Below are 12,182 nucleotides of genomic sequence, written 5' to 3'. Positions count from 1 at the left end.
CACCCCTTCTATAACATCAAATAATATTCTCTCTCTTTTTTATTTATTGAGAACAAAAAGCCTCATGTGGTTGTACGGTCTTAATTTCAATGCGATTTGGGCTTTGAATACCACTATTGACAATATCCCTCAAAATTGACAAAAGGAATAGTTCAGGCTGAGTAGTAGACATTTTACTGTCCTTGTTTGATCACTAGTATGTGAACAATGCCTAATGTCTTGTGTAACAAATAAAAATGAATTAAACTATGAATGAAATGTTAGAAAAATAAAAAAAGCACATGGCAAATGTGGAAAAACCCTGATTTTGTGATGCATTTCTTTTTCTTTTTTCTTTTTTTTTGACAGAAAATGAAATCAATAGTAGACGTCTATGGGCAGAGTGTCTTTACATACACACACGCATATAATAGTATTTTATATACACTTGTACTAAAAATACAACTTTCATAATACAGTTTCTTAAAAAAAGTACACATTTTATTAGGAAATAAAATAACCTTTCTTAGTAATAGTTCATTTATGAAATATAAGTATAATCTGATAAATATCTTTGAGTTTATGAACAGATTTAGTGTGCGAGGCTCAAACTGCTGCAGCTCAAGATGGACATTTTGTGGTTGCTGTGCAGCAGAACATTGTCGCTCTGTCATAAATATAGAACAAAGAGCTTGTTTCCAATGCAAATTGAGGAGGAGACACCAAAGAATCATTCAGTCCTTCATTACCAACACACACGTCCCTTTTACTCTTACATCTGCAGCTCCCCCCCACTGTAGTGTCTCATATGTCAGCATCTCTTTCTCTCTTGTGTAATCTTACCTTCTTCACACTGTTACTTACAGAATATACGACTGCCTCATTCAAAGACACGCCCATTTCAGTCTCATGGTGTTCCAGTTCTTGTACAGAGGCACTAAGGTGGAGCTGACTCCAGATAGAATTACACATGATCTACCACGTAGCTCTCATACGGGTGACCCAGAAGTCTCTCTACCTCAGTCTTTGGCACCACCCAGCATTTGCCCAAGTGGCGTTTTCGCACCGTGTCTTTCAGTGTCTTGTCCTGCAAGGTGACTGGCACGTGCTCTGACCCCCACATCAGGAGCCCACTGGCCGAAACTCCCTCCATATTGGCTCGGTGTGCGCCTCCATCCACACGATCCTTCACCTCCTTTACTCTCATGTCGGTATGTTGAAACTGACCTGTATACAGAAGGACAGGAGTGGCGGGACATTAAGACGCATTATTACCCTTAAATGTGAGATTATTTTACTTCATACTAATGGAAACACTGTGCAAGTGTACACTTCTAAAACACAATGCCCTCTTACATAGTGGTAGTAAACATACTTGAGATCTGTCCTTGTTTTGTCCACAATTAAAATGATTCCGTTTTAGTGTTATTTTTGCTGTATGGAGCAAAGAAAATAGCTGGCAATTCATTTTGTAATAAATTGATCAAATTATCATTAAGAATAACTTAAAAAGTTAGGTGTGATGACACTGTGGGGAACTGAGCAGCCATGGCGGCGTGCTTTCTCTAGGTAATGTTAATAGTTTGAATATTATTAAATTAATATGTTATAAAGTTATTTTCTGAACACAACAATTAATCATTGTTTCTAAATGCACAGTACGTGAACTCAGAATTAGACTGAGGAAGATGAAGTACATGCAGTCAATGACAGGTCGATGCCCACAGACAACATGTGATAAGTCAAAACTGATGATCTGATCTCATGACACTACAGATTTACCACCAGACCATTTGAATTATTAAAGAAAAATGTATGTAAAGGTCTTACATAAATTATAAAGTATACATAATATCTTTAGTCATGAGAGATTTATTCCTCTGTAGTACAAATGTGCACCTTTCTCATAATATTTGTATCCACAAATGTAATATTGTATTGTACTTCAACTTTATTTAAGGATTTACTTCTCTCACTACTGAAGGATATTGTAATTACCCAGAAGGCCTTGGGTTGACGGAGACAGCCCCAGTCCGTCTGTGATGTAAAAACCCAGGTGAGCCATCTGTAGGTAACTGGGGTGTTTGTAGTAGTGAAACTGCACCAGGAACTTCACATGCTTGTCCAGCTCAATCCAGCAGCTCTGATGATTGTCCACAGTCACCGTCACACCTTGTCTACGCAGCGATACCTGCTGATTGATGGGCAGCGTGTCCCGCCCTTCACCTTCGACCACAACAGTCTCCAACGAGATTGTTATCATGATTCCATCAGCTGCTGAGATGGTGAGGCGGTCGAAGTAGGTGCGGGAGCGATTCTCGACGCCGTGCTTGGAGGGAGCTCCTATCAGGTGGCCATCCACAATGATCCCTTGAGGAGGAAGAACACCAACAGACACATTTGATATTGTGTCCCAAAAGTATGCCAGGCACCCAAAATACATAATGTCTGACATTGTAAATATGATTTGCGTCACGCTTACCTCTCTCTGGGTCCTCTAACAGCCTGAGAACGTCATTAGCTTGGCCGTCTACTGTGAAACACAGGCTCTGATGCATCTTTGGCAGATGGACCACAAAATGTGGATCACCATCAACTACAAGAGGCAACAGAGAACATTAGTACAAAACTTGAATGCATAGAAGTATTTAAATGGCGAAAGGGCCAAATAATTAAAGCTGGATGGATAGATGGATCCTAACCTGATGAGGAGAAGACCCTAACAGTGCCCAATCTGGATGGAGATTCTAAAAAAATTTTCAAAGAAAGGACAGTCCTCATTGCAAGCTGTGTTTCGACGACAAACTAAAATGCTTATAAGGCGCAAACATCATACTTACCAAATGAACCTGTGTCAGCAGTATCATCCCCTGAAAAAATGCCAGAACATGTAAATAAGGGGGACTTTAAGGTGTTATAGCAGCTGAAGAACAGAATAAACTCTGATCAAAACACTTAAGGCTTACAGGCATCATAGTTAAGGTCGTAGTCGTAGTCATAGGTAGCGTCGTAGTCTGGGAAACAGAAGATAGAATGAATGAATATTCACTAGACATTCTGCCTCTCAACAGTGAATTTAAATTTCACAGCATATGAAGCCTTAACGGTGATACTCACCCTTCACAAGGTCAATATCTAACAGAGAGGAGATAGACAATGATTACTGATGATTCAGGGCCAACGCTGCACAGTATTTCACAGCGCGGTATACAAAATCATTACATTGAATTAGTCTAAAAAGCTATTCAGAGGAATAAAAAATTATTCTTTGGTAAAAATCCCAGTAATCAAGTGACCCTGAGGAAGAACCACAGAACCACAAAGATGATGTATATTAAATAACTCTACAGCTACATATTGATGCTTCAGTGTAAACAATCTAAAGCGCTTTTATTGAAGTAGTTTAAAATACAGGGCAGTTTTACCTTTCCTCTGAATCTGAATGGAAGTAGAGACATCTAGAGGGGGATTTAAAAACATCTCATTAGATCAATATACCAAGTCTGCAACATGACTATTTAGTGTGTCAGGGCACACGAAGGTTGTGACTACACGTTAGACATAACCTTACCCAGAAGCCCTGCTGCCTCCCATAGTCGTGGCCCATCTGTTACACCAGGCATGGGAGCGAAGGTTGCTGACACCAGGGTGGCGATGCTGATGTCTGTGTCAACACCAGCATTGGTGTTGTTGTCTTCCTCAGCTGGTGGTGAGGACAGAGAGATATGTGGAGAGGACAGCTCAGACGGAGACGTGGTGATTTTAGGCTGAGAAGCATCTGGGGCAGATGTGGCAGTGTTGTCTGACTCTGTGGAGAGGGCTGTCCTCACCGTGCTGGGCTGTGGGGTAAGATGTCTCCCTGGCAGGGTGGAGGTGAGTGGAGGTGTGGTGGTGAATGTTGATGTTGAGGTTGTTCTCATGGTGTTTGGCTGGGGGGTGGAGACTTTTCCAGGTGCAGGGGGTGGTGCCGTCTTCAGAACGCTCAGCAGAGATGTGGATATCTTCCCAGCGGGAGGAGGAGTAGCATTCTTTGAATCATTTTGGGAAGGAATGTGCTTTTTGCTAGATAATGGCGCTGGAGCATTTTTGACGACGCTGGGATAAGAGGTTGTGGGTTTTTTCCTGGAGGGTGTTTTCGCTGTGGAAGTTGGTGATGAGCTTTTTTTCATTTGTGGTGAACTCGGAGGCGGCTGAGGTGCACTCGGTTTTGTTTTGTGAGGTCTGGAGTTAGGACTTGTGCTGTGCTTCTTTGCTGCAGCGTCAGCTAATATTTTGGTTGGAGCAGTGGTTGTCGTCGTTGTGAGTGTAGTGGCTGTTGTGGTGGCTTTTGTAGTGGTTGGAGTTTGAGCAACCTCATCTGCGTCTGGCTTAACTACGACTAAAGAGGTGACCGGTGTAACAAAGTTGTACTTGAGGGAGAGATTTGTGGCCTTGTCTGTCAGCAACCTCTGTGTCGCAGGGTCAGTAGTGTTCAGTTTGGCCAGCAGCAGCTCTTTGATGGTGTAATACGCCCAGAGACGATGCACAAAGCTAGAAATGCCTTCTAAAACACCTGAACAGTTCGGTGACACTGCACTGTCATTTCCCTCTGCGTGAGAAATCCACACATCATTATCCAATTTGACACGTTGCTTTGAATCAGTGGCAGACAATGACACCTTAAAATCCTTGACCCCAGGCTTAACCCTCCCAGCCACAACCAACTCAGAGCCTTGGAAGTAGTTTGGGAACAGGGAGTGGGTGACATCAAACGCCTGATCGTCCAGGTAGGAAAGCTGAATGTCGGAAAGCAAAGGGCTGGCGACTTCATCGTAGAAGCCCTTCAGCTGCAAAGCTGCGTCTGCGTCCTCGTACACCATCCTAGCGACGCCTCGGTTATCCAGAGCCAGGCGTCTCAGGAGGAGAAAGTCTGCATCATCTCCAAAGGCAAGACCAAAAAGGGAGGCTGCGCCTAAAGCCTGCTTGGCGTTACTGAGGATCGTGTCGCCCGCTGTTACTCCAATAGTGGCTTCCCCATCTGTGAGGAATATTACGAGGGGGACGCGGCGAGATGATTGGTGGTTGGGAGAACCCGGGGAAGGAGGATTGATGAGCTGAGCAGCTGAAAGCAGAGCTGCGTTAATGTTGGTCCCTGAGAAAAACAAAATGAGGGTGTTAAAGGTGGTTAAAGGAGGAAGAAGACAGGACAAGAAGTTCTTTTAAATCATGTAAATGTGAAGACTGTGCTCCCAAACATGTCAAATGCTCAACCAGAGTGGAGAATACATTGGGCTGTGTGTATACTAACATTCCTAAAGCATAGAGTCTTTCTCTTCCCACATCTGTGTGATCACCTGCCCCTGTTTCAAACCACAGCCTACCACCTGGCCAGGTCTTGACTGTTATTCAAAGGGGGCATTATACTGCTGTAAGATTGTTTCCAATGTACTGACTGGAGCCTGTTTTCCACTCAAGACCTAGAAGAATATGTATCAACTGTGCTGAAACCATTACATCAATAAATAGATGTGTGTTTTCCCTAAGAGGAAGCCATGGATGACTCAGGAGGTTCAGACAGAGAGTGGTACAGTGTGGCTGGACAAAACCTCAAAAGCAAAAGCAGAGTACAAGGAGAAGATCAACGAACCCGACACGTGTGGGGCAGGGCGTCTATAACACATTATCAACTTCAGGGGCAGCAGAGATGGGAAACAATGCATCGTTGACTCCATCAACAGTCACCATCATCCACAGTGCCCAAGCAGTCCAACAGAAGCTCCTTGAATGACTGCAGACCAGAAGCTATGACCCCTATCATCTCAAAGTTCTTTGAAAGACTTGTTCTGGGGCACATGAAATCCATCCTCTCTCAAGCAATGACAGGACCTGGGTCTCAGCAAACATCTGTGTCTATGGATAAAGGCCTTTGAGAGAGACAATGAGACTTGGCCCAAGACCTCCCTGAGTCTGACCCTCAGCACAGGAGCACTACTCCTGCTGTCCACTCCCTCTACACACATGACTACACACCCTAACACCCACAAACACAAGCAGATGATACAACAATAACGGGACTCATCTCAGATGACGACAAGACAGTCTAAATTAAAAACATGGTGTTCAGAAAGCAACCTGCCCCTAAACATCAAGAAGACAAAGAAGTTCATTGTGGACTTCAGAAGATGAGCACCTTCCACTCAGGATAGTAGATGAGGAGGTGGAGCAGTTATCCAGCTTTAAATTCCTGGGGAGCCACATCAGCAGCAACCTCAAGTAGACCATAAACACTGCTGCTATGCTAAAACAGTCTGGCATGGAAACTGTTCAGCGGCAGACAGGGCGACTCTCCAGATTGTGGTTAAAAACGGCACAAATAAATCATCAGACTCCCTCTACCCCACCTGGAGGCCATCCATAGGTCACTGTCACAGCAGAGCCTGTAAGATTGAAGAGACAACACTCACCCTTTCCACTACCTGTTTACACTGCTGCCCTCTGGAAGACACTAAAAGTCTCTGAAATGCTGCACCTTCAGACTAAAGAACAGTTTTGTAGCCTACAGTCAGACATGAACTGAACTGAAATGTTGTTGTGACTAATTCAAATTCTATTCCATTAATGATCAACTTACAGCCTTCAGCAATAATCCTCCTTACAAAGTCTTTGGCCTCTCGCACATTCTGCCGAGTGGCCCGTACTGTCCGTCCTTTCCTCCAAGTGTGGACCTTGTCTGAGAAGGTGATGATGTTGAAGTGGTCTCCCTCTCTGAGGTCTGCAAGGATGGTGGTCATGGCCTGTTTGGTCTACTGACAGAAGGGATTCCAGTTAGTGACAGGAAACCCTCCACAGTCCAGTTCCCTCGCCTGTGAAGTCTTGTCACTTAAAGTAAGCTCTAGCTGGGAGACAGGTTCACAAGCACATATTATTCCACTCTACCTGCATTATCTTGGTGCCGATCATTGAACCACTGACATCAATGACAAATATCACATCCTTAGGAACCACAGGAAGCCCTCTGGGTGCAAAGTAATGCACAAAGTAGCCATCATACACCTGAGAAAGAGAAAAAATTATAAAAAAAGAAAAGAAAAGAAAGGATGGACAGTTTTGGACTGCAAAAAACCTGAAGACTTTTTTTTAATAAATGAAAAGTGTTTCATAATAAATTGTGCAGATGCTGACCTGGACATCACCTATTAGGTCTCTGAGGTCCACATCGTACTGAATGATGAAGTCTGCATCAAGACCCTTGGAGGAGATGCTGTTCTGCTGCTGCAGAGAGGGACTGTAGCGGACTCGAGCACAGCAGGCATTCTGCTCAATATTAGTGGAGGCTGGAGCATCTGTGTCACCTGTAGTAAAACAGTAACAATCTAAATACTACTAAGTTTATTTGCCTTCTTTCTAAAACAAAATCTGAATGAGGAAAATAATCCTTAGTGATAACCTTACAAATAAAATGTTTCAGACTCATTTCTAATGCACTGGTTATATAATCATATCACACACAGTCACATCATTAATTGCATTCATGTTTACTGAAACGTAGGCAGAAAAATGCATTGGTTGTTGGAATTATTGTCTTTTTTTTTTGCAAATGTGTTTATTTTTATAATGTTTGTTGCATTTTTTTACTCTAAGTTTAAATTTGTATAACATTAAGCCTAAGATACTTTTTTTTGACAAGAGGGTTTGATAACAGAATCATTGTAAATGTCTTGTTAACATACAGCACTGACGTTTCTAGTTTTAGTATTTAATAAGGATTTCCCTCTTCCATTTGTCTGTCTCCATCTCTTCAAACCATTTTACCTTTGGCGGTGTTGGAGAGCAGTCTGGTCATCCTGAGGGGAAGGACTTTGATGAGGCTGATGCCCGTCCTCTCTGTTATATCTACATCTAATGTCAGGTTCGGCACGGCCTGTCCTGGCCTCAGACCAAGGCTGAGTTCATAGCGTCCTAGTCGCCGTGGTAACAGCTCTTCATAGGTGAGAGAGAAGGACACTCGAACTCCCGAGGGCACGCTCACTGCCACACGAAACTTCTCAATCTCCCTTTCTCTGAAAAATAATGCAGTGGCAGGATTTCAAATTAAACACGTGAAGGATATTTTTTTCACATATTTTTCCTGTGGTAATATTAAAAAAAAAAACCCTGGGACTGACTTGGTAGCGACAAGTCCAGCAGTTTTCCCTTGCTTCTTAGCAGCGTCATATATTTTCCTGGCGGCAGCTCTTTCCTTCACCTGGGCCACATACACCTTTCCGTTAGAGGTGCTGATGGGATAAAGGAAAGTGAAAGGAAGAAATACTGAAGCTCTGTGCGACTCACAGAAGCCGGATTATATTTCAGTCACAGACACGCCTGGCCTGCGTTGGGCTGTTGGGCCTGATGACTTGTATTTCCACAGCTATCACAAAGCCGCTTCACAAACAGGCATCACGCTTGTTTACAGTTAGACTCTGCACCATGTGAGGAGGGGGTCATGAAGAGGTTGAGTGGAAAACAGCAATTTCCTTTGAACAACAGTGCTAATGAAGAGAGACCTTGCATGCAAAACGATGATGCAGGGGATCACCGGTCTACGAAAACGGACACTCCAGAATGGCATCCAACTCAAACCGTTGCATGTCCCAAGACTTTGGTGACCACTGATGTCATGAGACGAGGTGCTAAATTGAGGTCAAGTCCTTTGAACAAATATATCCAGTGAGAAAGAAAACACCACGGGCTAAACCCAAACAAACCCACAGACCTGAAACTAGCTCTTGTTTGAGATGCAGCAGAACGGCACAAGAGAGCATGTGTGGAAAATGGAGGCTCCTGTGTTTACGTGTGTGGATGGCTGAGGGAGTAAAGGAGTGCTGTGCATCGCTGACCTACTCACACAGAACACAGAGTTCTTAGTTTCACACACAGATATGCCAAAGAACTTCTTTTTTTCTCTCCCTCTGAGTACTTGGTGATGCACAGGCGGGTGAAAATGTATGTGTACGCTTGTCATATAGAGTTGTGACTGATTATGGCTGTAAAAAAAAAAAAAGCTGTACCCGTTCCAGGCTCAGCTATACTTGAGAAATCCATTTCCACCTACTGTAGATGCAGGTTGGTGTATTTATGCAGCATATCTGAACTGGCAGGGTGCCTTTGTACACTGTGTGTGGGGGGGGAGAGGGGGTCTAGGCAAACTCCTGGCATTTTTCTCGATTAAGTTTCCGACTTTCCTTCACAAAGCCTGGTATTCATCTGCCCTCAGGTTCCCCCTACTCCTGATCTGCTTCCGCTTCCAATCCAGCTCCAGGGTTGCTGTTTGGCCTGAGATGTTGACTTGTTTGTTTTGTTTATATTTAGCATTTTAAAAGGATAGCAGTTCCTAACTCTTGTGAAGTTTTATTTCTGGAGTTTAACGTCAACACGAATATTAGTCCTAGCTTATTTCAGCCTCTCACCATGCAGCAGATAAATATTATTCCTACAGGCAAGATATAATATTAACCTACCTGTGTCAATATGCACACTGTCATTTAAGTCAAATCTAAGATTAGAACAGAGATTAAACTAAACAAACGCTCAAGTGACCAATGAGAGAATACGTGGAGAGAAAAACGATTGCATTGACTTACATGGTGAAGTTGGAGATGAAGGCGGTGGAGGGCAGGTCCACCTCAAAGGCCGCTTCCTTGATGATAGGGAGCTGGTTCCACACGGAACTCTGGACTGTGGTGACAGCATACCGGGACACCACTGAACACCTGACATGGTACTCCGTCACCTTCAGCTAGTAACACAACAGAATGCATGTGTACAGCACGTAAGGTCATCAGTTGAGGATTCTCTAGAGAAAAGACTTGGTGGGCTCCCCATCACCTCTGACTATAACAAATCAAACCTATCGTCTTATTCTGAGACAGAAAAACACAGGGTCATTAAATCATAAACCTCACCGATAATTGTTTCCCCCCTTTTTCCTCCATAGAAAGGTCGGCCTGTTATGGGTCAATGAAACACACATGACCACGAGACGGGGCGACGGGCAGGAGGAAGACGGCCACATCAGACGTTCCAACTCCCTGGTATTAAGGAAGGCTGTGGTTTCTGCTACACAGACTGAATTACTGTATATTCTCAGGGAGTTGCTTCACGGTTTAATGTTGTAGCAAACAGAGGCGGGAACCACAGTGGAGCCACTGACGACATGAGAGGTGTGGATCTCTTAGATCACCGTGTACAATACAGGCCAAGACCATGAGTGTGCTCAAGGATTTAGTTCTATCGCTTTACCTCTTCTGTGTGATAAGAATTTGTATTATACCACACATTAGCTCATTTTGCACATAGACCATAATCAGGGGAACAGAAGGTAGGCTATATGGGACATGTGGCAGGAAAGGTGCTTTTACAGAAATACATTTTTAATTACACACACACCTTTATATATTCTATAATTAGTCTATAATTATAGTGGAAAGCAGGTGGACTATGGAACACAAGTATAAAACTAAAGACTAAGTGCTCCAAAGGTACACTTGAATTATGTTAATAGCAATAAGCAATGCTACACTGCAATTTGCATTTATTTTTTGATGAATTATACTATAAATTCAGATTTATCTAAATGTATCTAACATTAGAATGAATCATCCTGCACTCTGTACTGGTAGTTGAACACCCTTAATTAGTCCCTTAATTCGTCTCGTACACTTATGACCAGTAAACACTGAATAATTACACAGTAATGTGTTCGTGCTGCAATAATTCTATGAATAATTGGCATTTTACTGCATCTGCAGAAAACACAAACTTACCATTGGTTTTGATGATTTGCTTTGACGTTTTACTCTCTGTGGGGGAAAAAAACAAGGCAACAAGTCATCAAGTGCTTGGCTGATTCTGTTAAATGTATGAATGGTACCGTTTAAAGAGACTGGTGGTACATTGTAAAGACATTATGCTTGAAAATATAATTTAAATGCCTCTTATTTTAGAAGCAATCTCCACAATCTTACTGTGCAAGGGTTGGGTCAAGATTCTGTGTCAAAGCCTAGTCTGAATCAAAGCCATTCATGAATGGAGGGGAAGTGGAACTGGAAATAAATGCTCTCACTGTACACAGGGCCAGTGAAGGTGCATGGCTTGGTCTCAAAATGTTAATTTTGCACACAAGTCACTGCTGTGTCAATACATTACCACATTTCCTGGTCATTTCTAGAAATTTAACACAAACAAATAGCAATAAGAGTGGAAACCCTTTATAGGGAAGCATATCAATCCTACCCTTTACTCAAAAAAAAGGTATGTGAAAACTTGTGTCTGTGAGTCGTATTTTATATGCACTAAATGCGCTTATATTGTGCATGTTTTTTTAAAACAAGCAAGTTTTCCAAAGACTATGAATGGAGGAATGTCTGAGATACATCTTTTTGAAGTGAAAAAAATATCTGGGTCCTCTTACTATAGGGATGTGTTTAAAAAAGTAGCAAAATGTTAGGATAAAACTTCCTCACCTGTAGAAGAATCTTTTCTCCAAAGAGTGCCTCATAATCCTCTGATAATCCTTGGTGCACATACAAAGTGAAGAAAACCAGCATGCACTGAAATGTGAAGTTCATCATGTCCATGCTTTTTTCCGGTTTAAGGCTCCAAACTGACGTTGAATTGCCTGCTGGACTGAAGCAGCTCGTACAGGAGGACGCTGTGTTCACACTTCACATTTTACACACACTTTTTTTTTTTCTCTCCAAGAGGCAGTCTTTCCCCTCCCTCACCTCATCATAGGTTAAGCAGCTCCACTGCAGTGACAATTACACCAAAAATATGAGGTAAACAACCACAAGGCGACTAAAAAAAAAAAGTTGTGCGAGTTCCACCCTCGGCTTGTGTCAATGCATACCATGCAGGAAATTTCACAGACTGTTGCCACTGAGGGTTCATGAGAAATGAGGGATTATTAACCCCTGCTTGACTCTTTGAGGAGAGTACCCCACTACCTAAACACCTTCTCCCTAAACTCTCTCCAGTCTTTCCCATTAAATTGCTGCCAAATGGGATTTTCTATTTCCCCTTGAGCGATCTTTCATCAAGGCCAATTATTGACTGGGAGGAGTTTTGGGGAAGCACGTGTTGTTAAGAAAACAGCAACTTAAACTTGACATTGTGGGAATCACAGGGTACCTCAATACGATATACAACACATGGTCCAAGATACCAATAATATCACGATACAA

At 42.7% G+C, this 12,182-nt stretch overlaps 1 protein-coding gene across 1 annotated transcript; it reads right to left on the bottom strand.

Annotated features, from left to right (window-relative positions):
- Positions 1 to 453: 453 nt before the first annotated feature.
- Positions 454 to 12,028, bottom strand: itih6 (inter-alpha-trypsin inhibitor heavy chain family member 6). Its single transcript, XM_058642967.1, has 17 exons — positions 11,463 to 12,028; positions 10,764 to 10,799; positions 9,582 to 9,736; positions 8,124 to 8,234; positions 7,771 to 8,018; positions 7,141 to 7,310; positions 6,895 to 7,011; positions 6,590 to 6,761; positions 3,551 to 5,110; positions 3,405 to 3,437; positions 3,097 to 3,114; positions 2,946 to 2,993; positions 2,820 to 2,849; positions 2,682 to 2,726; positions 2,462 to 2,575; positions 1,978 to 2,349; positions 454 to 1,206 (listed from the first exon to the last, which is right to left on the bottom strand). The coding sequence occupies exons 1-17, from the start codon at positions 11,574 to 11,576 to the stop codon at positions 944 to 946; spliced, it is 3,606 nt and encodes a 1,201-aa protein (XP_058498950.1). The 5' UTR covers positions 11,577 to 12,028; the 3' UTR covers positions 454 to 943.
- Between the last annotated feature and the right edge of the window lie 154 nt (positions 12,029 to 12,182).

Source organism: Solea solea, chromosome 11 (genome assembly GCF_958295425.1).
Source record: "Solea solea chromosome 11, fSolSol10.1, whole genome shotgun sequence".
Taxonomy (NCBI): Eukaryota; Metazoa; Chordata; class Actinopteri; order Pleuronectiformes; family Soleidae; genus Solea; species Solea solea.
The sequence above is the reverse complement of the archived record's forward strand: the minus strand, read 5'-3'. Positions and strand labels throughout refer to the sequence as shown.

What these genes read in the sequence shown, in the direction of transcription:
- itih6 (XM_058642967.1), bottom strand. Translation starts at nt 11,576, where the DNA reads ATGGACATGATGAACTTCACATTTCAGTGCATGCTGGTTTTCTTCACT. An exon ending in TGCTGACACAGGTTCATTTG is followed by an intron (nt 2,727 to 2,819) that starts GTAAGTATGATG and finishes AAATTTTTTTAG; the next exon opens with AATCTCCATCCAGATTGGGC. An exon ending in GTTAGAGGACCCAGAGAGAG is followed by an intron (nt 2,350 to 2,461) that starts GTAAGCGTGACG and finishes TTCCTCCTCAAG; the next exon opens with GGATCATTGTGGATGGCCAC.